This window comes from Sarcophilus harrisii, chromosome 1 (genome assembly GCF_902635505.1).
Source record: "Sarcophilus harrisii chromosome 1, mSarHar1.11, whole genome shotgun sequence".
Lineage (NCBI taxonomy): Eukaryota > Metazoa > Chordata > Mammalia > Dasyuromorphia > Dasyuridae > Sarcophilus > Sarcophilus harrisii.
The window spans coordinates 621,960,502-621,983,484 of NC_045426.1; the positions used below are offsets into that span (position 1 = coordinate 621,960,502).

At 35.3% G+C, this 22,983-nt stretch overlaps 1 protein-coding gene across 1 annotated transcript in view; it reads right to left on the reverse strand.

The window, feature by feature from the left end:
- The window catches only part of KCNQ3 (potassium voltage-gated channel subfamily Q member 3), a 433,417-nt gene that overhangs the window by 94,605 nt on the left and 315,829 nt on the right, over nt 1-22,983 (reverse strand). The window contains exons 2-3 of the mRNA XM_003760398.3: nt 6,863-6,953; nt 5,379-5,505 (exon numbers count right to left, since the gene is read on the reverse strand). Coding sequence (XP_003760446.3) covers nt 5,379-5,505; nt 6,863-6,953 — 218 coding nt within the window. The remainder of the gene's footprint in view (nt 1-5,378; nt 5,506-6,862; nt 6,954-22,983) is intronic.

The following is a 22,983-nucleotide window of genomic DNA, read 5'->3' on the forward strand; positions in this document are numbered from 1 at the left end:
AGTAATAATCACCCAAATGCAGCCAAGTGATAAAAGTTCAGATCTTTTATTTCTTATCTCTTTCCTTGGGTCCGGTTAGCTCAGAGGCCTGTCTCTCTGCTTGGTTCCAAGAGCTCTTGTAGATTGTCCCTTGCTTCTGCCTCTGTTTTCTTCAGCCTCCAGTCAGCACCTCCTAGCCTGGGGCTGGGCAGCTTTCTGGAGAGCCTTTCAGACCAGCATTGGTCTCAGTGGGGGAAGTGCAGGAGCCCAGCCACCAGACCGCTCCCTTCAATCTAATTCAGCTGAACTCCTCTCAAGGTTTTCAGCTCAATTCCCTGAGAGAGCCTCTGTCTGTTTCTTATATATGATCTCTTCTGAGAGAGAGAGAGAGAGATTATGGGTTTTTCACAGAGTACTCTCAGGCCCTGAGAGCTTCAAGGGAGGTGTGAATTCAGATATCTCATACTAAACCCTGAAATCTCCCAAACGTGTGAACTCCGATGAGTACTTAAATACTTCTTGCTTATATGAGCTCTCTAAAGGTGTGAACACAAGCATTGTTTCTATCAGTTGTACTTAGTACCTTGTTTCAAGTTCTGGCCCATAACATCTCCTGGTAGGATCAGATCAATCATACTGAACCATGCTAAATTAGATAATTATTGTCTCTATCAACTAATGACTTAACACTTTGTAAAGATTCCAACAATAGTAGAAGCTTAATGCTTACTAAATGATCGATTGACAGATAATGTAAACAATAGGACTTTATAAGCATAAAATATTTTAATAAGGCATTGTATTGTCATTAGTTGTCCATGGAAGAAAATCCCAGAAAAATATCCAGATACCTGGAATGATGTCCTTGGATCTGACCACAGAAGCAAAGATTGCTTTCTTTTCTTTTTTTAAATGTCAGTGAGTTCAAGAGGCTTCAAGAAAGGTAGTCAGGTTGAATGTTAGAATGACCATTAGATTTGGTAAAGATGTTGGACAAGTAGTCTTAGAACTCAATAGCCACGTCGTTGTCAAATATTTGGAAAATAAGAACCTTTTAAGTTGAAAGAGAATTGAGGGTCATACTGATATGTGGTGGGAGGTGTAGGGCAGATAACAACTTGAATAATAAGACCAAAGGTACTATGAGACTACAGAAGGATAAGAATGCATTTTCTGTCACTGAGATCTATGACAGTGTCCCCCTTGAGAAACTGCAAAAATTATATTGGTAACTGAGTTATTTAAATTTGACCAAAATAAACAGTTGGAAGTATTTCACTGGGGCAAAGTTCCATTAATTGAATCATGTTTGATTAACTGAACCTAAGTGGAAAACATATTATTCATTCACAATATGTAATCTGGAATGGTTTCTGTGTTCTCTACTTGCATTCCTCCCAGTAACTCCATAAAAGAAATAATACAAGTATTAATATTCCTAATGTAAAGATAAGGAAATGAAGACATTGAGATTCTTACTTTAAGAACAGGTCTGACCATGTCACCATTCTTCCCATCATTCAACAAACTCCCTATTACCTCCAAGATCAAATAAAAAAATATTGTTTGGCTTTCAAGGACCTTCAAAACCTGGGTTTTCTTTCATTTCCAGTCTCCTCATATTTAACTTTCCTTTGCATATTCATCAATCCCTTGACTTTGGATCTCTTTATTATTTCTTAAACAAGATACTTCATGTAATTTTATCTGTTTCATGACTGAAAATGCTCTCTCTCATCTCAGTCTCCTCACTTCCCTGACTTCCTCTTAAGTCTCAGCTAAAGTCCTACATCTTGCTAGAAGCCTTTTGCACTTTATCTTAATACCTTCTCTCTGAAATTTCCCTCAATTTATCCTATACATATCTTATTTAATATATAATTGTTTGCCTTTTGTTGTCTCCCCTATTCCACTATGAGCTCCTTAAGAATGGAGACTTTTTTTGAACTTTTTTTGTTTTCTCAGCACTTAAAAAAGTAGTTGTCACTTAGTAGACATTTAATAAATGCTAATTGACTGACATTAATAATGTAATAAGAATACTAGGAAGAATTCATTAAGCTTATGTAAGTTTAATAGTTACTAAGACAAATAAAGAGAAACCCTGTTTTCAGAGGAGATGCACTGGGGTTGGAACCCAATAAATTCAGACCAGTGAATTCAAATTATATACAAATTCAAATATATACAATATAATTGTGTACAATTATATATCATATATAACATACATATATATGTATGCATACACACATATATAATATATATTATACATATATAGTAATAGGAGGGTCTTAGAAAAAAGGATAATTCATATAAGATGTAACATCTGAACTACATTTCCAAGGCTAGGAACTATGGGAAATCTGGAAACAGACACTGTCCATATTCTCAGGGAATTCTTGGGGGATAAATTAGCCATACAAATAGCTGCAATAAAACATCAATGTATTATACATGACTTAAAACAATGAATGTTTATAGGAGATCACAAGAGGAAAGAGCTTTTCTAATTGGTGTCACTAAGGAAAAACTTCCTTGAGGAAGATTAATTTGAACTTGATCTTTAATTGAAACTTTAATATGTTTTGAACTGAATTTGAGAAACAGCATGGTGTAGTTAAAAATAACCCAGAACCTCATTCTTCTTCAGTCTTTTTTTTTTTTTTGATACCCTCTATTCTGTAAGTTTTTGGGACACTTATCTTTCCTGCTTCTCCTTCTATCTTTCTGACTACTACTTCTTACTCTTTGCTGGATCCTTATCCAGATCATGCACTTTATTTTTTTATTAAAACTTTTTAATTTTCAAAATATATGAACAATTTTTCAATATTAACCCTTGCAAAACTTTGTGTTCCAATTTCCTCCCCTTCTCCACACCTCCTCCTCCAGATGACAAGTAGTCCAATATGTTAAAGATGGTAAAATACATGTTAAAGCCAATATATGCAGACATATATTTATAATTATCTTGCTGCACAAGAAAATTCAATCAAATCATTTTTACAAAAAGGAGAAGCAAAATAAAATGTAAGCAAACAACAACAAAAAGAGTGAAAATGCTATGTTGTGATCCACACTCAGTTTTCACAGTCCTCTATCTGGGCGTAGATGGCTCTCTTCATCACAAGATCATTGAAATTGGCCTGGATCATCTCTTTGTTGAAAAGAGCCACATCCATTAGAAGTGATCATGGTATAGTTTTATTGTTGCTATGTACAATGATCTCCTGGTCTTACTCATTTAACTTTTAGATCAGTTCATGTAGGTCTCCCTAAGCCTCTCTGAAATCATCCTGCCGATTGTTTCTTACAGAACAATAATATTCCATAACATTCATATGCCATGATTTATTCAGCCATTCTCCAATTGATGGGTATCCATTCAGTTACCAGTTCCTTGCACTATAAAAAAGGCTGCCACAAACATTTTTCAGATCATGCACTTTAACTATATATACCCCTAGGATTATTTCTTGGGCCTTCCCACCCCTTCCTTTCTTTCCCTTTCCCTCATCTCCACTCCCCTCCCTTCCTATTCCTTCTCTTCCCTTCCCCTCTGATTACTATATTTTCCCAGAGCCAATCAGTTATTACATTTCTGAGATCAAATTTGAATCCATCTCTTCCTGACTCCAAAAATGGTACTCTGCATTGCATCACTTAGCTACCTCAGTTTAGTTTTCTGTAATATTAGGAGACTGGTATTGATGATCTCTAAGATTCCTTCTAGACCTTAATCACAGGATTCTATGACTGAGTAATGATTGTTAAGTCAGATAAAGGGGCTGTATAGAGGGCATTCTGATAAAGACAGGACAGTAAGGAAACAGAGGCCATGCTTAGTGGACATCTAGTTCAGTTTACTTACAGATTAATAAGGGAATGGTGTTAGATAAGGCAGGAAAGGTAAGCTGAGGTCAGATTGTGCAAGGCTTTTAATGACAGATTTTAACCCTTAGGCTTAATCCTCTAGGCAATTTTTTCTCACTCCAAAACACATTTATCAAAGGTCTGCTACATGTAAGATATTGTGCTGAATAATGTATATCCAGAGACAAAAGTGAAAAAGTCCCTACCTCCAAAGAATCTACATTCGTGAAAATCATCACTATTTGTTTCTACCATACTGACATCATGAAATACAACTTCAAAAGACTGGCGTATAGTTTCCTATAGAATGTGTCTATTCTGAGGCATACAACTTTTATTTCTCATAAATCACAGTTAATGCAGAAGGGTTGATGTCTCTTCCTCCTTCTCCTTCCTCCTGGTCTCTGGTTGGATCTTTCATCATCGGAGAAGGAAGGAACACGTTAGAGAGCACAATTTTACACCCTTCTGACTCCAATTAACCCTCATGCACACAAGTCTTTTCAATAACCCAATTATTTAACCAAACATCAGTATCTTAGAGCAAGTGTGTCATTAGAAAGCTTTCTGGCCAAGGCAGAGAGGAAATGGCAATCCAATTAAGTAGCATGAACTTGACAGGTACCATTTCACTACTCCAAGAAGAAATGACGAACAAGAAGATTTCAAAAAAAAAATCTTGGAAAGATTTGTATGAACTGATGCAAAGTGAAATGAACAGAGCCAGGAAAATATTGTAGAAAAAACATTATGTGATGATCAATTATGAACAACTTAACAATTCTCAACAATGCATTGATCCAAGACAATTATAAAGGATTCATGATAGAAAATTCTATTCACATCCAGAGAAAGAATTGATGGACTCCAGATTGAAGCAAATTATTTTCATTTGCTGTATTTTTTCATGTTTTTTTTTTCCTTTTGGTCTATTTCTTTTTTCACAATTTGACTAAGATGAAAATATATTTTACATGATTGCACGTATATAACCTAGATCAGATTGCTTACCACTTTAGGAAAAGAAAGGAGAGGGAGAGAGGAAGAAACACTTGGAATCCCAAATCTTTTAAAAATAAAGGCTAAAAATTGTCTTTACATATACTTGGACAAATGCTTTTAAAGATGGTAGTATGACTTATGGAAAGAAATAAAAAAAAAAGATTAAGTTTGAGTCCCAGTTCTGCCATTTATTAGCTATGTTACCTGTGTCAAATTAATCTACCTCTGAGTCCCTGTTCCCTTAATTGTACAATGGAGGAAATAATACTTGGACTACTTAGCTTATTAGATTGTCCTAAGAAAAATGCTATGTAAATCTGGATTATCTTTATTATCACTGGCGCAAGGATATAGATGTTATGATTAGTTCTATTAGACTCTTAAAGAGTTTCTCGAATAAAACATCTGGAATGATGTTTTATTTTGGTCATCACTTTTCAAGATGGGGATATTTCCTCCAGAGAATTTCTCTGTCTGTCTCCCAATGCAAAATAAAAGGAACATTTTGAGACTCCAGTGCTTACCGAGCATACATAAAGGCTTTCTTGCAAACTTCAGTCTCCCCCTCCATCCTTTGTACCTGCAGCAACATCCTGCAGCCCAAATCCTTAAAGCAAACTCAGCTCCAAAGATGAAAATAGCAAATGTTTCCTGCATCCAAGAACAAAAAGACTTGATTAACTAAAATCCAGTTAGCCAAAACTTACAAGTTGATGGATTTTTTTTCTATTAAGTAGCACTCAGGTTTAAAGAGCTGGTTCCTCACTTTTAATGTCTCTAATGGAATTGTTCAGCCTAGCCTTACTTGAACTCCTCTGTTTGTTTTGGTGGATATTTTTTTTCTCTAATGTACTCAGAATTTCCAAATGATGATAGTTAAATAAGCAAATCATTTGAATGAGAAAATAAATCGGTATAGACATTCTTGTAACTCATGGTTAAAGGTCATTAGCAGAACATTAGCTATGACACATCACATAGGAACACAGATTGATTCTGATATTCCTCTGGTCTCTTCAGGATGATGCTGAAAATACCATTTCCTTTTAGCAAGTCCAGCTCTCTTTCCCTCTTAACATTCCACTCTACTGTTCCAGACCAATCAACAAATATTTGTTGACTTTCTACTAGGTATCAGATCTTTTCTTCTCCCTACTTGAATTTTGTTTCTCCATTTTCTGCTTTCCTTCTTCTACTTTCTGGATTTTACCTTAATAAATTAGAAAGCAACACTTAACATTTTCTGACTTTTATATGTGTTAAGGTTTGTACAGTACTTTGTATACTGCATCTCATTCAGAGTCCACAAGGCCACAGGGTCCTGAGATTTCTTAAGGAAAAAGGAGAGACCTGTGGGAATGCTTCTCTCATTCTTGTCTTATCACTTTTTTTTTAACTAGACTAGACACATCAAAGGGTACATTTATTATATCCTCATTCTGTCCAGATATTTATTTCTCTAATTTTGGAATAGGATCAATAGATTTCAATCTCTCTCTTGACTTTAGAGTAGAACTTCATGGAAGTTTCAATAAAAATAGATTTTTCATGCAATATAAGGAAGAAACTTAGGCATAGGGATAGTGACTAGACCTGTGATTTCATTGGGTTAAGAAACTCCTAGATAAGGATTTAAGTGGCTCCCTTACAGATTTGCATGAAGATGGTTTCTTCTGAAGTAACTTTTTACACACACACTATAACTGCAATATGATGAAGGGATGATTATTTTAGCCTTTTCCTCATCAAAAAAACCATTATGGATTGGAATGGGTTGCTATCCTGCCTTCTGTTATAACTCTTGGCTTATTTCAGATTTCAATCAGTTCAAGAACATTAACATCTATTTTTTAAAATCCTGAACCTCAACTTCTTACCAACATACTGCCAATCCTGGTGACCTTCTGAATAACCTGATATTCATCCTGGTATAGAAAAACCCTAAATTTAACAATAGTTAGGAGTTCCATGTGATAACAATAGGTCAGAGTTAGGGTCTTTATCTTACCAATAATAGTAGCCAGTCTCCTGAAACGGTCTCGTACTCCTTGAATGTGGTAAGTACAGCCAAGATTAAGCACCCCAGAACAATTAGAAACCTAGAAGGAAGAGAAGAAATATAAGGAAATACTCAATCCTTCTGTATCTGCAACCATTTGGTACTTAATTCTTCTGATGACCATAACATGATCATTGAGAGCTGATACAACCTCCAAGAAAGGCAGGCATTAAACCTCTTTTCAAAAAGATCACCCCCACTCAAAAAAGTATCCTTTCCAGGAAGCATATTGTATTCTTATAATCCATCTAGCTTTGGAAGTTTTCCCCAGGGTCTTGTCCAAATGGCTTCTCCTACAAATAAAGACCATTATCTTTGGTTGATCCTGTGGAGCAGCTGAGAAAAACTGATCCATTCATTATTGAGAAGGATTTAGTTCAGGAGCCTGCTGAGAGGCTTAACAGAATGTACAGTGGCTAACTAAAGATCCACATCCAATGAGGGGATGTTAGGAGGTTTTAAAACTCTCTGCTTCTCTCATCTCTTCCTGTGATCTGGTTAGTTCTACTGTTTCCACACATCTGTCTTTTTCTGTTATCAAAACTAGGTTCCCCCTTTAATCTTTCTGACTTGAACCTCTGTCCGTACTTCATGGAGTCGATAAGATCAAGTGAAGAAATGTATGGAAGGTACTTTGAAAACCTGAAAGCATGCTCTCTCTCTCTCTCTCTCTCTCTCTCTCTCTCTCTCTCTGTCTTGATACACACAAATACATACATACATACATACATATATATGCATCTATATGTTGGTTTTCATACTTCTCATCATTGGCTTAGCAAATTTGAATCAACTTGATTTACAGAAATCTTACAGTTTCTAGAATCTTATGGTCTTAGAGGCCATCTAATCTCCTATACAGCTAATGAATTCCCTGTACAATAGCTCTATCAAATGATCATCTAACCTCAATGAATACTGAATTTCATGTTCTCTGTGGTTATACCATCCTTTGATCATATTTCTCTTCTCTTCCTTATTGCCTAAAGGTCTAACTACTTAAGTCAAATATTTCCAGGGCAGCATATTTCATTCTTTCTTGACTCTAATTACGAGGTAAAGAGACATCATAGCATGTTGAGTGTGTGATCCTGAACAAGTCACTTAAATACTCAATGGTCTAGACAACTCTGTAAGACTTCAAATTACAGAGAGGATGCTGAACTGTGTTGTTAAAAGGAGTCTCCTTACCCAGGAATCCCTTGACCCAATAAAATCACAGGTCTAGTTATTATTCTTATGCCTAATTATTAGAAGGTTCGTCTTTATAGCCATTTTTGTTGAAACTTCCATGAAGTTCTTTCCTTAGTTTCAAGCAAAAATGTTGAAACTGTCTTCCACATAACACATTTTAAATATTTTAAGATTGTGATTCCTTAAACACACAATTCCTTCTATCTACTCGGATTTCTATTTGTTCTGATTTCTATCTTTTCTCCCCCATTAAAATGCAAGCATCTCAAGGATAAGAGTTGTTTTTGTCTTTCTTTTTATTCCCAACACAGTACCCAGCACATATTAAATATTAATAAATGCTTGTGTATTTAACAATTTCTATGTTGAACTTCCTATAATCTAACGTCATTTTGGTCTGTACATAGGATCCAGCATTCTAACTTTCTGCCTAAAATGCAAACTCAGGATTAGAGTCAGCATTTGGATGCCCTGAATTCATGGCTTCATTTCCAAGTTCTGCCAATATTTTGATCTCTTTGTTTCCAAACAAACTAGAAAATCTGATTTCTACCTAGGTTTAATGATTTGACTTGGTGTTCTTGACTGATTTGGGCCCTGAATTCTATTAAATCCTGATGTGCTGGTTTGCATAAAAGACCTATGTCTCCTTACCTCTGATGTGCAGGGTCATGTTCTTTATGAAGGGGGAGTGGAAGATAAGCTTCTTGCTGAGGTTTAGGGGCATCCAGAATGTGAGGAAACTGTTCAAACAGTTTCCTTGAATCCCATAGACTGAATCATAATCTAAAATTCATTACAATGAATTCATAGAGTAAAATGCCAACACCTAGAACCAGCATTGCCTGCAGCAAGCAATACCAGCTAGGGCAAACAACCTTCTTTTTAACTTAATGACTTACAAAATGTTAAGAGCAATGACGTGAATGGAATCTGAGAGTTTGATGGAGCTTCAGAGATCATCCAGCCAATGCAATCAATGGATCAGGATCACATGATGTTTGTTTTCCACCACTTCAGCCTTGGGTCTGCTCCCTCCAACATAATTATTGGCATGAAATTAGCACCAGGATTTTTATTTGTCCTATGATGCAATATTCACTACATGATATTCACTGTATTCTAAGAATTAGACATGATTTTAAAAATGACTCAACCACAAGAACAAGAACAAGACAATCTATCTTAAGACAACTTTAGTTGTTAGAAAGTTTTTCCTTATATCCATCCTAAATTTGCCCCTCCACTAACTCCCACTTACTGGTCTAATTTTGCCTTCTGGAGCTAAGCAGACCAAGCTAGTTCTTCCTCTACATAATGTTTCTTCAAATAAAAGTGTGTATGTGTGTGTGTATAAATAGATAAATGTATATAGACAGATAGATATGAAGAGAAGTGCACAAATATAAACATATGCATATATTATATATCATATCTGAATATAAACATAAGGGGATAAATACATGTCATCTCTCATGTTATATTCCACACCTTGAGTTCCTTCAACTTATTTAGATATGGATTGATCTATATTGAGAGAGTTGTTATTTTTAACTCAAGCATGGGGTTTTATATTTTCCATATTCATTTTCATTCATTCAGATCTGATCTTTTCCTCTAGCCTACTAAAAGAATTGTGGATCCTGAGATAGTTGTCCATGATATTTATTCTTCCTAGTTATATGTCATCCATAAATTTGATAAGTATGCCATCTATGCCTTTAATTCAAGTCAGTGATTGAATTATGCAGAAAAGGACCATGGGCAGATTTCTTGAGCACTCCATTAGAGATTTTCTTCCACTTTGACAATGGCCATTAATACTACCCTAAGTCCATTCATTCATCCATCCAAATCTATGTAATTGTGCCATCATATAGTCTACATCCATCCAAGGAAACCATAAACAGCTTTGGCAAATGTTTTCTTGTATTTCAGTGATGTTATATCCATAGTACTCCCCTAATCATTATACTCCCCTGTTGTCTATTGTCTAAAAATCAAACTTCTAAGGCAGGCATTCAAAGCCATCCACAATATGCTACCATTTGACCTTTCTAATCTTATTTCATAATATTTCCTATCCATCTATCCTATGCTCCAATCCAATTGATTTAGCACTGTTCACCAGATACATCCTGCATTATCATGCCTACATACCTTGATTCATATTGTTTCCTTCTCCTGAAATACCTTATTCTGACCCTCCCAGTGTTTCTGCCCATCAAAATCCTATCCAGTGTACGAGGACCAATTCAAATTCCATACCTTCCATGAAACTTGCCCTGATTCTTGAACATCAGTAATGATTTTCTCCCTAGGACTTCACAAATATTTGGTTTAAGCATTACTGATGTATGTACTGTACATTGTAATTCTCTGTGCATATGTCACATCATGTGATCAGATTGTACACTCTAAGAAAACAAAAATGTTATCTCATTTAGCACACCTTGCGTGCTAATCACATTTATAGCTATTCTAGAACCAAGTAGGAAATAAGCACCAAATGAGTTTTTGCAAAAGATGAAATTAAGGGATGTAGAAAAGTAAATTTCTCTGCTAATTCTTTTACCAGTCTGATGAAATTTCACCATTAAAAGCTTATTCCTGTGAAAACAATATATTTTCCCCTTTCATTATCATTAAGAATGCAAATTGCCTAAAGAAAAATAATACAGGAAAGTCCTACCATCATAACTTGGTAGATATTTCTCAAACAGAAGGAACCTGAGCAGCAAAGTTTGGTGAAATGGAGAGAGAATTTGGAGTGAGAAAAAAATAGGGCCTATGTCCTAGCTAACTATCCACTTATTATCCATGTCACTGAGGGTCAAATACTTGAACTATTCCAATTCCCTCATCTATAAAATAACAATATCGGTTCTGTGATTTTATAGTCCAAGAGGAAATTTAACTAGTTCATTAGTTCTTTACTTGGAATCTATGAACTTTGTTTTCAATGTACTTTAGTAAGTATATTTCAGTATCATTGGTTTCCTATGTAATCCTGTGCATTTTATTTTTTTTTCCATTCCAAAGCATTACTGTGAAGTATTGTGTTCCTAGGCTCCAGCAGATGTTCATATTGGTAAGGTATCATTGACACACCAAAAAGGTTAAAATCCTCTGGATTGAACTATCACTAAAATCTCTTCTAGCTTTAATAATATTCTATGTTCTAAGAGTCTTGCTAGGTTTATGATATCATCCATTTCTAACATTCTCTGTTCTGTGGGTGGACAATTTATATTCTCATGTTTTTTCCAGCTCTAAAATTGAATAATCCTAGGACAATTTGTATTATTATCTCCCTCCATTCCTAGAGATAACAAGGGACCAAATAATCAAACACCATAAAATTCCACAAACACCTTGCTCTCCAGTCTTGATGGAATGCTGTAAATTTGTCTTTAGCCAGAAGGGGGAAGCAAAATCCTGTAAATCAATATTTCTCAAGCTTAGGAAGCATCTAATCCTCTTATTTTTCTTGCTGACAACAAATCCCCCATCTCTCACCCCGTCCCACCCTCCCCAAAATAATTTGAATTCCTAAGCAACCTCTAGAGTTTACTTTATGAAATTGCACAAACAATGATAAAATGATGATACTTCCAAGACGTTAAACTAAAATGCTAAAATCATCAAGAAAGTCTTCTCAGCACAGAAAGAGGCAAAAGAAAAGGGATGGTGGGGTGTGTGTTTGTGTTTGTGTGTGTGTGTGTGTGTGTGTGTGTGTGTGTGTGTGTGTGTGTGTAAGTCCTTGGGTTTATTACACATCTTAATTCACTGCTAAAATATGCACAATTTTTGTAATTTTTTTCTGAGATGTCACCTTGTCAGCTGATGTCATTCATTCCTGCATATTTAAAGTGGGTAACCTCTCCTATGACAGATTTCATCTACTGCCTTTCCTTCTTTCAATTTTTCTGGCACCTTCCCTTTTGGTTTCCTTTGTACCATTTATTCTCTAGCACTCTCACATTCCTCCCTTTCCCTTCCCTTCTTTTTTTCTTTTTATTCAGACTTGTCCTTTTCCTCCTTGAACCTTTTAGCTCTCTTTTTTCCCCATGATGTATTGAAAAAGGCAAATATAAGGTCATGGCTCAGAATCTTTTGAGAGAGAATGGAGCCATCCATAGGGGAAAAAAACCCAAAACAACCTAAGGCTTTATTCCAAGGCAAATAATTTAGAAGGCTTTGATAGCACCTTTCTGGGTGTACTTCCTCCCTGTCACATCTGATCTCATCCCCCAAGCCCTTCATCTCCTAACCTATTCCAAGCAGTGATAGTAGACTTTCCTCTTGCTCAAAGGTACTCATCAGCATCCTTGTTCCCCCATCCAGTATCAAGCAGCTTCCCTAGCAACAGACAGCATCTTTCCTCTCAGCCCACCTTATCCACTGGTGTTTCTCTGCCCAGCTCCTCCCCTAGCAACAGTAGACTGAGTCTTCCCCCCTCCCCGAAATCACATGAGGTATCCCAGAGTGTGCTGTTTCTCTTCCAGACCACACCCCAGAAGAATCTCTCCTATCCCCTTTTTTCATTGCAATTTGCCTCAGATGGAAATTTTTCTAGTTATGGCTCAAGGAAGAATCAGGTTAAATAATAGTTAGCTAACAGCTAATAATAGCTAACACTTATCCTCAAAGGGCAATTTAGGTTATATATCTTTTAGATTACTGAGCTTCTCTTTAGAAAATTTGTACTTTATTTTTAAAATAATCTTTTTTATATTCCCCCCCCTCCTTTTTTTTTTTTTTTTTTTTTTTGGAAGGGAAAGGTGGTAATCAGGATTAAGTGACTTGCCTAGGGACACAGAGCTAATAAATATCTGAGACTGGACTTAAACTTAAGTGCTCATGACTCCAAGACCAGGGCTCCATCCACTGACTAGCCACCTAGCTGCTCCTAGTTATTGTTGTTTGTCCTTTGTTTTCCAAAAGAACTATGACATCAGGGACATGCAAATGAATTGGATTTAAGTGAGGGAGGGTTGGGCAAGATCACCTGCCTCACTTTCCCATTCAGAGCATTCTACATCCAGTGGCCAGATATAGATCAGAACAATTGGAGATGACCCTGGATGAAATAGGAGACCTTGTATATGTACTGTAATAGAAAATGTACAAGGCTTGTAGTCCAAAGAGCTAATGAATTCTAATATTTTCTGTATTAGATCCTGTACTGGATATGTGATCTAGCAGGAAAAAATTACCTCTTTTTCCTTTTCCTATTAAAGAAAGCTTTGAATAAAACTCTCTCATCGGATCATAAGGGTTATCTATCTACAGAATTTACATTTCTTCCATCATTGGCTGGTTCAACTGAAGGTGAAAATCAGGCCAGTCAGTCACAATAGAACTACCAATTAAAAACTTTCCCAGTCAGCCTGATGCTGAATACTGATGCTCAGTCATATACTGATTGTGAAGGAAAGGGGAAGGTGAAGGATTCTTCTCCCCTTACAGTAAGTTCCAATTTGGGAATAGTTTTCCCAGAAACAAACTGTTTTATCATAAGAAGATTTATAGAATTGCAAAGTGAGCATTCAGTAGTTGGTTCAGAAAACCAATCCTTCAGTAACCACATGGAAAGGATTATCTATCTATAACATTACTAAGAAATCATCTTCTTTCTCCACTTAAATACCTTCAGTGCTAAGGAAATCATTATTTCTTGAGAAAGTACACTTCGCTTTTGAAGTTCTAGTCACTTAAATCCCCTGTCCCATGATGACTTTAGTTTTGCCACCATGTAATTTTTACTGGTTTTTGTTCTCCCCTTTGAGGTTAAAAAAAAAAAAAAAAAAGTCTGAGCTATCTTTTCCATGACAAAGCTCCATGAAAGTTGACATATTCCCAACTCTCTGCCAATTTCTTTCTATACTATCAATAATATTTTCAAAGCTCATATGTCACATGTCTCCAATCCACTCATTGTGATCAGTCTTGGTCATTTTCAGCACACCAATATTCCTCATATTATGTGATAGCCAGAATAGGGAAGAAGATAGCAAAATTTTCATCTCTCATTCTGGACATGACTCTTTTTTAATGTAACTGAAAATTACATTTTTAGGACGATGTCATATTATTTCTGACTTATTTCTGACTCAACTTGTGGTCCACTAAAACTTCCATGTCTTTTAAAGATGAAATTATTTCTAATCATATCTGATCCATGAACTCTTGAATCAAAATACAGAATCTTATACTTAATTCTCCTGAAATTTCAATGCAACTTTGTGTGTTGTAACTATTTTTAAATTTGTACAAATACAAAATGTCGGCATCCAGTCTTACTCTTCAGTAAGCTGGCAGGGATTTGATGGGATTTTCTAAGTCTGTTCTTGTATCCATTGTTTTACATTACAGGATCAGAAACAAACCTGGCAGCAATGATGTGGTATTTGCCAACCTACCATCTCTTTTTCTTCTCTTCTCTTCTCAGTGAGTAACAGTATAAGAACTAATACGATTTACCATGAACATAGAGTTAGACAGTGGCTTTTATTTTGAAGGAAAGGTATACCACAGGGAACAACTTAAAGATAGCAAGTGACATAAGAAAGTCTGCTTGTTAAACAGAACATTTTCTTCTGTCTGGGTCGTTGACCCTATATGCTAAAGAATAACCACGGAGGAATGGTGCCACATTTCCAAATGCCTTTTTCTTTTCCCTGTCAACCTCTTCTAAAACTTTAGGTCCATAGAATAGAATCCTGAAAATTTAGAATTGAAAGGGATCTCAGAGCAACTAAAATAGATGGATAGATAGATAGATAAATACATAGATAACTAAGAAAGTAAGATAGACAGATAAATATGTATGTATATTTATTTAGTAGAAGGAATTTGTACATTGGGAGTCACTCTACAAATAAAATTAGTTTTCCATTCACATACATATACACATGCACATATTCATAAGATTTTTACAGTCTTCACAATCTCTACCATAATCTACAATGTATATGTCTTTCCTTTTTCTTTTCCCTTTCCTCTCCTCTCCCTCTTCTCCATTTCCTTTCCTTCCCCTCTCCTCTCCTCCCCTTCCCTCTCCTTGCCTCCTCTTCCCTTCCCTTCTTTTCCCTTCCCTTCCTTTCTTCTACCTTTTCTCCTTCCATCTTAGCATCTCCTTTACTTTCCCCCCACCATTTCCCTATCTCTCTTCCTTCCCTATCTTCCTCCAGTTGCTCCCAGAAATAAAGCCTATTTTTGGAACTTCAGTTCCATTTCTATTATGTGGCCACAGGTACTCAAACACTACATCTTCTGAAGAATTAAGGTTGAAAGTCATCCAAAAGGACAATGGCTAGGAAAATGACAAAGAATTAGGAAGGAGCAGCAAAACTCCTATTGTCAACAAAAATATGCTAAAAAGAATATAGGCTGATCAGCTGTGTTCTTGTAGGTATTCTTGTACTATCAAAAGAATTCAAGGAAGAATCCCAGCACATTCAATATGCCTTCTGTGTCGAGTTTGTGGGAGGAAATTGGTGAGCCTCATATAATGTGTGTGTGTGTGTGTGTGTGTGTGTGTGTGTGTGTGTGTATGTGTATGAAATCCAAACCCTTATTGAAGTATAAATTCCCTTTCATAGCTACTTCAATGGAGTCTCCCCAAGATGAACTTCCTTATCTTTAAAAAAAAAAATAAATTACTGAGCCAATAAGGGAGTGACATTTTCATCAGAATGTCCTGTAAATATCTTAAATTTAACATGTTCAAAATGGAACTCATTATCTCTCTCTCCAAACCTTCCCCATTTCTGAATTTCCTTATTCTAAGGAAAGCTTCCCTATTGCAGGCCCTTGTCACCACATGCCTGTATTACTGCAATAGTCTTCTGGCTGGATCTGCCTATCTCAAATATATCATGATCCCAATCAATCCTCCATTTAGCCACCAAAGTGATTTACCTAAAGATCATCTAACCTCCTACTCACTCATCTCTATTGTCTCCCTATCACTTATAATATCAAATATAAAATCCTAGAAACTCTCCTTTACCTACTTATAGGTGTTCTTACATTTTATAACTTTACCCTCACAGACTCTTCAGTTCAGTGATGAGGCCTGCTTGCTGTTCCTTAAAGTATTATATCTTTTGACTTCCAGAATTTTCATTGGCTGTCCCCTATGCCTAAAATGTACTCTCCTCATCTCTGCCTCCCTACCTTCCCTGTTTCCTTCAAGTCATGGTCAAAAATCCCCTCTTCTACATGAAGCTTTTCCCAATCCTTCTAGTGCTATCCTTCTGTTGATTATTCTTTATGTATCCTTTATATATTTCATTTGTACATAATTATTTGCATGTCATTTCTCCCATTAAATTGTGAGCTCCTTAAGGGCAGGATGCCTTTTGTTTTTCTTTATATCTTCAAAATTTAGCAAAGTGCTTGGCGAATATAGCAAGCACTTATCAAATACTTATTAACTTACTGATTTTCTCTTCCTCTGTTGAGTATGTGGGAATTTTGAGAGGCCTTCTTGTGGATGTCCTGTAGGGAAAAGGTACAGGTGTCTCTCCCCATTCTGGTACCTATAATAACTGCTCACATAGGGCAGTTGAGAGCATTTCCTCATCTGGTTGAGTCTAATTAAGGTCCTAGAGACCTGGATGTCTCTTGTGATCCTTGTTGAAGAGGGTGCTTCCAGTTAGAAACTCTTTGAATGCGAGAGTGCTAACACCCTCAGTTGAAAAAGGGAAGTTCAGAGAAGAATAGTTCTGGTTTGGATGTGATTCTGGAGTGTTGATGGAAAGAAGGTTTTTGGTCTTGTGTGGAGCTCAGCTGAGATATTAAGACTATCTATAAAGATAGAATAGAGATGACAATTGGAGGAAGCCAATTAGATCAACTAGAATAGGATTGATTATAGAGGAAGAAAAGTATTCGGGATAGAGTGTTGAGGGACAATCCTATCTCAGGAGCAAAGAAACAGATGAGAGACCCAAGGACATTGAGGCAAGGAGGAAGAGAACTAGGAAAGAAGAATGTTATTCCAAAAGAGAAGAAAATATGGAAGAGTGTAATCAAAGTACCAAAGGATATAGTGAAGTCAAGACTTCACTATTAACAAAATTTTTAATATTAACCAAAGACTCTTGGTCTTAGCAATGAAAACAGGTTTTAGTACTTAAGTCAATAGAATGAAGGGAATTAGAAAAAAATATTATCATGGGGCTGCAAAATGAAAAGGTGATGAGAAAGTGAAGTTAATGAAAAAAGACTATTTTTATATGTTTGGAAATAAAAGGGGGAAGATATAGAGGACAGAAGATTGATGAACTTGAGGGTCAGATGGAGATATATATGCTTATATATCTATCTATATATATATATATATATATAGATATATATTTAAAGATGAAGTCATGAGTAATTTGGAAGGAATCACATTGAAGATCAGAAAGGAAGAGGGTATAATCTCAGAGACCAGCTCTCAGAAAAAATGAGAAGTAGGAGCAAGGGTACAATTAGAGGAGTTGACCATGACAAGAAAAAATCCCTTACTAGGAAGGTAAAGATATAAAGACATGAAGTGTAGAACAGGGAAGAAAGGAAGGAAACAACTACTTATTAAGTACTTGCTATGCATCAAGTACTGTGCTAATTGCTAGGGTTGCAAGCAAAAAGAAAGACAGTACCTGCCTCAATGAACTGACATTCTAATAGGCGAAGACAATGCACAAAAGGGAGGTTAAAAGGTATGGGCAAAAAGGATGACCATTTTGAAGTTCAACAGTCAGGAGCAGAGTTGGGAGAAGCAAGGCTGACCAGGCTTGGCTGTTGACAAAATGAAGAACCTGAAAGAGCTCCCAGAATGACACAGTTTTTTAAGCCCAGAAATCCAAGGCAAAATCTAGAGGGGAATGGCAGCAGAATGGTATGGGATCCTCACTAGTAGGAAAAGGGACAGACCTGGCAGAAAGTGAGAAAGCTGCATGGATAGTTGGATGTACCAGATGAAGGGGGTCTACTAGCACTGAGAGAAGTTCTAGGACAATTTCAGCAGCTAAGGCATGGTCTAAAATTCTAGAAGTCAGGAGCAGAGCCAGGAGGTGACAAATTCTACAAAATGCAGATAGCAACTGAGGCACTACTGGGAAGTCTGAAAGACAAGAACAAAACTGGGAGAGGTGACAAGCAACTTCGAGTTGAATGGACTTGATTTTCTCTCAGTAAAGAAAGAAGTTGGAGGTAGTCAGACTATCTGTATTAGTATAAATGTGTTATTATCTGTTTCCCAGAACTGTTGTAAGGATCAAACCAGATTATGTATATTAAAGCATTTAATAACCAGTAAACACTGTTATTAAAATCTTGTTGATTTTAGAAGAACATTTCCCTCTGAATGGCAAAACTTTCTCCAGACAAAACTATGAAAAATACCTAACATTTATATATTATTTTAGGTATATAGATGACTGCTCACATATGGGCAGGCTGGTAGTATAGTGAATAGATTATTGGGTCTGGAGTCAAGTTTCTAAGCTCAAATCTGGCCTCAAATACTAACGCTGGGCATGTCACTTAATCCTGTTTGCCTCAGTTTCCTCATCTGTAAAAGTATCTTTGCCAAGAAAATCCCAAGTGAGATCATAAAGAGTAAGACATTACTGAAATGAGTAAACAATAATAATTCTTCACAATAATCCTGAGCAACAGACATTTTGAGCACAATTAACCCTATATTGCTGATGGGAAACAAACAAACAAAAAACCCAATAAAGTTTTAAGCAGATATGCTTGCTCTCCTAAACAGGGCATTTTAAAGTTTAATCTATATTATTAACAGTTTTTTTCACCACTTTTAAAAGTCTAAACAATAAATAAAAACAAATCTTGAGCTGTGGTGTTTGCCAATTTCTTTTTTTTTAATTTATTATAATAACTTTTTATTGACAGAACCCATGCCAGGGTAATTTTTTACAACATTATCCCTTGCACTCACTTCTGTTCCAATTTTCCCCCTCTCTCCCTCCACCCCTTCCCCTAGATGGCAAGCAGTCCTATATATGTTAAATATGTCACAGTATATCCTAGATATAATATATGTGTGCAGAACCAAACAGTTCTCTTGTTGCACAGGGAGTATTGGATTCTCCAGTTTCTGAAATGTAAACGATCACCCTAAAAATGTAGCAATCATCTCTAGAGTTGATGGAAGGTGGCTCTAGTGCAACCCTAGTTTTAAGTGATTTATTTAAGCTTATACAACTATTAAAAGTTAAAGCTGGGGCTCAAATCAATATCTCTTGACTCCATCCCTCATTCTAGTATATCACATCAAATTTTTATTATTTATTCTTATTGTTATTGTTATCCTCAGATCTCAATATTGAATTATAAACACAAAGACAAAAACAACAACCAAAAAATTTAAAATTTGCCAATTTAGATTTGGCATTTTTAAATCAGTGTCTTGATCTCTCAATCCCATTCCTACCAGGCAATATGACAGTTGTATAAACAAGCTTCTGTTTTAAAGCCTTTCTTTGGAGTACCAATTAACAAGAACTAATAAGTATTTAGGCAGGTGGTAGTAGGTCTCAGTTGCCATGAGCATACAATATTTTACTGGAAGCCAGAAGCTCCTGTCTTAGCAAAGAGCTATCTGGCTTCCCCAGACAAGTCAGTTCATGCTGCCATCTCATTCAACCTTCCCTGCAAACAATGTGGTCTGACAAAATATATGACAGTCCCATTTGCTCTGCTGCCACCTTACTAGCTCAATGTGCTTTATAGCCTGTTTTTATTTGACACTTTCAGATAAAGTCAATTTTATCAAATTTCCTGCAGGTCACTTTTTTTCTTCCCAGTAGGCTCAAAATGATTCCCATTAATTCTCTCCTGCCATGGCAATGTGGCAGAGGGACCAAAAGCAGCAGGCAGGCACAGTGGGCAACCCCTCAGGGTTTCATTTTCCTCATATAAAATGATGGGCTTGGTCTATCTGGATAATCTTTAATTTCCTTCCAACTCTTAACAGACCATATTCTCTATTTTAGTATTCTTTATTGGTGTAGTGGAAAGTACTTTGTACTCAGTTAGGAGTTTTGTTTTGTTCCTCCAAGCTTTCAAATGAACAAATGACTTAACCTTATTGAGGTTCAATTTCCTTATTTATAAAGCAGGACTAATATTTATATAAGCTACTTCTAAGTTTCTATAAAGAAAATACTTTGTTAACCTTGAAGTACTAGAGATAAGGGTATAGCCAAAGAAGAACCTTTTAAAATATGATTTAAAAGTATAGAACTAAAACCAAAAGCTATTATTATATGCAAAGGTGAAATTCTAGAAGTTTTACCAGTAAATACAGGAGTAAAACAAAGATTACTTCCTTTCCTTGCTGTTATTTGACAAAAATCCTAGCAGAATTAGCATGACTAAAAGAAATACATGAGAGGCAAAAAGATAGGCAAGGAAGAGGTAAAACCATGTTTTCTGAAGACTCCATGGTCACTTAGAAAATCATGAAAAAATAAGAAAAACTGAGACAATTAATAATATCAATGACAAAGGATGCAAAATCCACAAAAATATACCTTTTTGATATAGCAATAACAAAATCCAGAAAAACATAATACAGAGGAAAGAAACATTTAAAATAACTATGAAAGTTCATAAAGTGTGTAACTTTATGTGAGTTGTGAGTAACTCTACTAGGATATATTAAAGACCTGCATAGACACAATTAGAAAATTCTCTTTAAAGAAATGAAGGATTAGATAACCAGAAGTATTTTTCATGACTGAACTATCCCAATATAAAAATAACAATGCTATTTAAATTAAAATATAAATTTAATATTAAGTCAATTTAAAAGGGATACTTTATAGAGGTAGACACTATATTTTTAAAAATTTATAATTGCTTTATATGTAAAGGTTAAATAAAAGCTCTGGAAACACTCCATATGTCAAAAAAAATTGGGGAAAGGGCTAAATAAATTGAGATTCATTAACATAACATTCATAACATTGCATAGCCAAAATCACAAATATTAATACTATAAAAAGACTATGAAGTGATGAAAATGGAATGAAACAGTGAGGAGGACTATGTGAATGAGTATGTATAAGTGTGTACATGTTTGTATATGTGTGCATAATGAATCATAAAGTTATAGTAATAAAAATTCATTTCAAAAGAGCAAGATATCTAGAATCATAAAGGTAACATGAAAAAAAAAATGAAGTGACAATAGCCCTTTCAGATTGATTATCAATCATATTATAAAACAATTATTGGTAATGTTTGGTCCAAGTTAAGATAGCAAAATAGATCAGAGGAATAGGTTAAATAAGGAAGAATTATAAACAAATAAATTCCATAATCTAGAGTTCAATAAGCCAAAGAACATACATTATTTAGGCAAAAACTCTCTACGACAAGAAATTGCTAAGAAAACTGGAAAAGTTTGGCAGAAAGGAAGATTTAGTTCAACAACTTATGCCATATGCCACAATATGTTCAGAAATCATATGCAACCTAGATATTAAAAATCATACCACAAAAACTTGGGAAAATATCAAATCAGATACCTTTTGCTGATGTGGTAAGGAGTAGAATTCTTTATCAAACAAGGGATAGATGCAGCGAGAGAAAAATATAGATAATTTCTATTACTATAGACTGAAATACTTTAGCTCAAACTACATTAAATACAACTAGGATGGGAAGGAAAACTGAATGGGAAACAAATTTTCACAATATCTCTAGTGACAGGTGCATAGGTAATTAGGAAGATGTATAAAACCAAAATAAAGTTCTCAGTGGATAAAGTGTCATAGAATATGAAAAAATGTTTTTCAAAATAATTCTAAATTATTAACAGCATAAAAATAATTATTCTAAATGGTGATTTAATAATAAGGGATGTACAAATCTCAACAATTCTGAAGTTTCAACTCACATCCAGAAAATAGACAAAGACAAGAAAAGATGGGAATAGTCAATTTTGGAGGAGTCATGAAAAGGTGGCCACGATAAGACACTTGATATAACTGTGAATTGACTCATCATTTTGGAAAACAATTTGAAATTGTGTGAAGAAAGTGACTAAAATTTCCATGCCCTTTTAAAGAAATTTCATTGCTGGGCATATCCTCTAGGTAAGTCAATGATAAAAAATAAAGGTCCCTTATATTTCAGAATGTTTGTAGTCATCCTTTTTTTTTTTTTTTTTTTTTTTTTTTTTTTTTTTTTTTTTTTTTTTTGTACTTGCAAAGGACTAAATGCAAAGCAAATACCTATTGATTGGGAAATGACTAAACATATTGTGTTATATGGATGTAATAGAATGTTACTGGGAAACAAATAGGGAATACAAATAACAAACAAAAACAAACAGCCCCTGTCCACAAGAAGCTTAAATTTCAATGAGTAAAGACAACACATCAAAGGGAGCTGAGAAATTAGGAAGAAAGGAAGAGAAAAGGCCCATGCAGGGCATGTTTCTGGAGAAACAGAAGCATATTTTTCCTCATAATAAAAATTCTGAGAGGAGCTAACCAATGAGAGAATGGGGTAAAGCAGGGATATTCCACAGTGAGCAAGTCACAGAAGCTGAAGCATGGTAGAGTCCAGAAAGTCAGTAGAGAAAGGACATAATTATAAAGAATTGCTCTTTAGAGTTTAGAAAAGGAAGGTACATATTGGAAAATAATTATGTAAAAAAAATATGAAAGATAAAAAGAAAAAATTAAAGTTCTATAGATTGGTAAGACATTTTTATATTTCAAAATCTATGGTTTGACCTCATGTATCATCTGTTTAATCAATCCTTGATCTCTCTAATTGTTAATGCTCTCTCTCTTTTCTCCCTCCCTTTCTTGCCCTCAACTCCTCCTCCCTTCTAA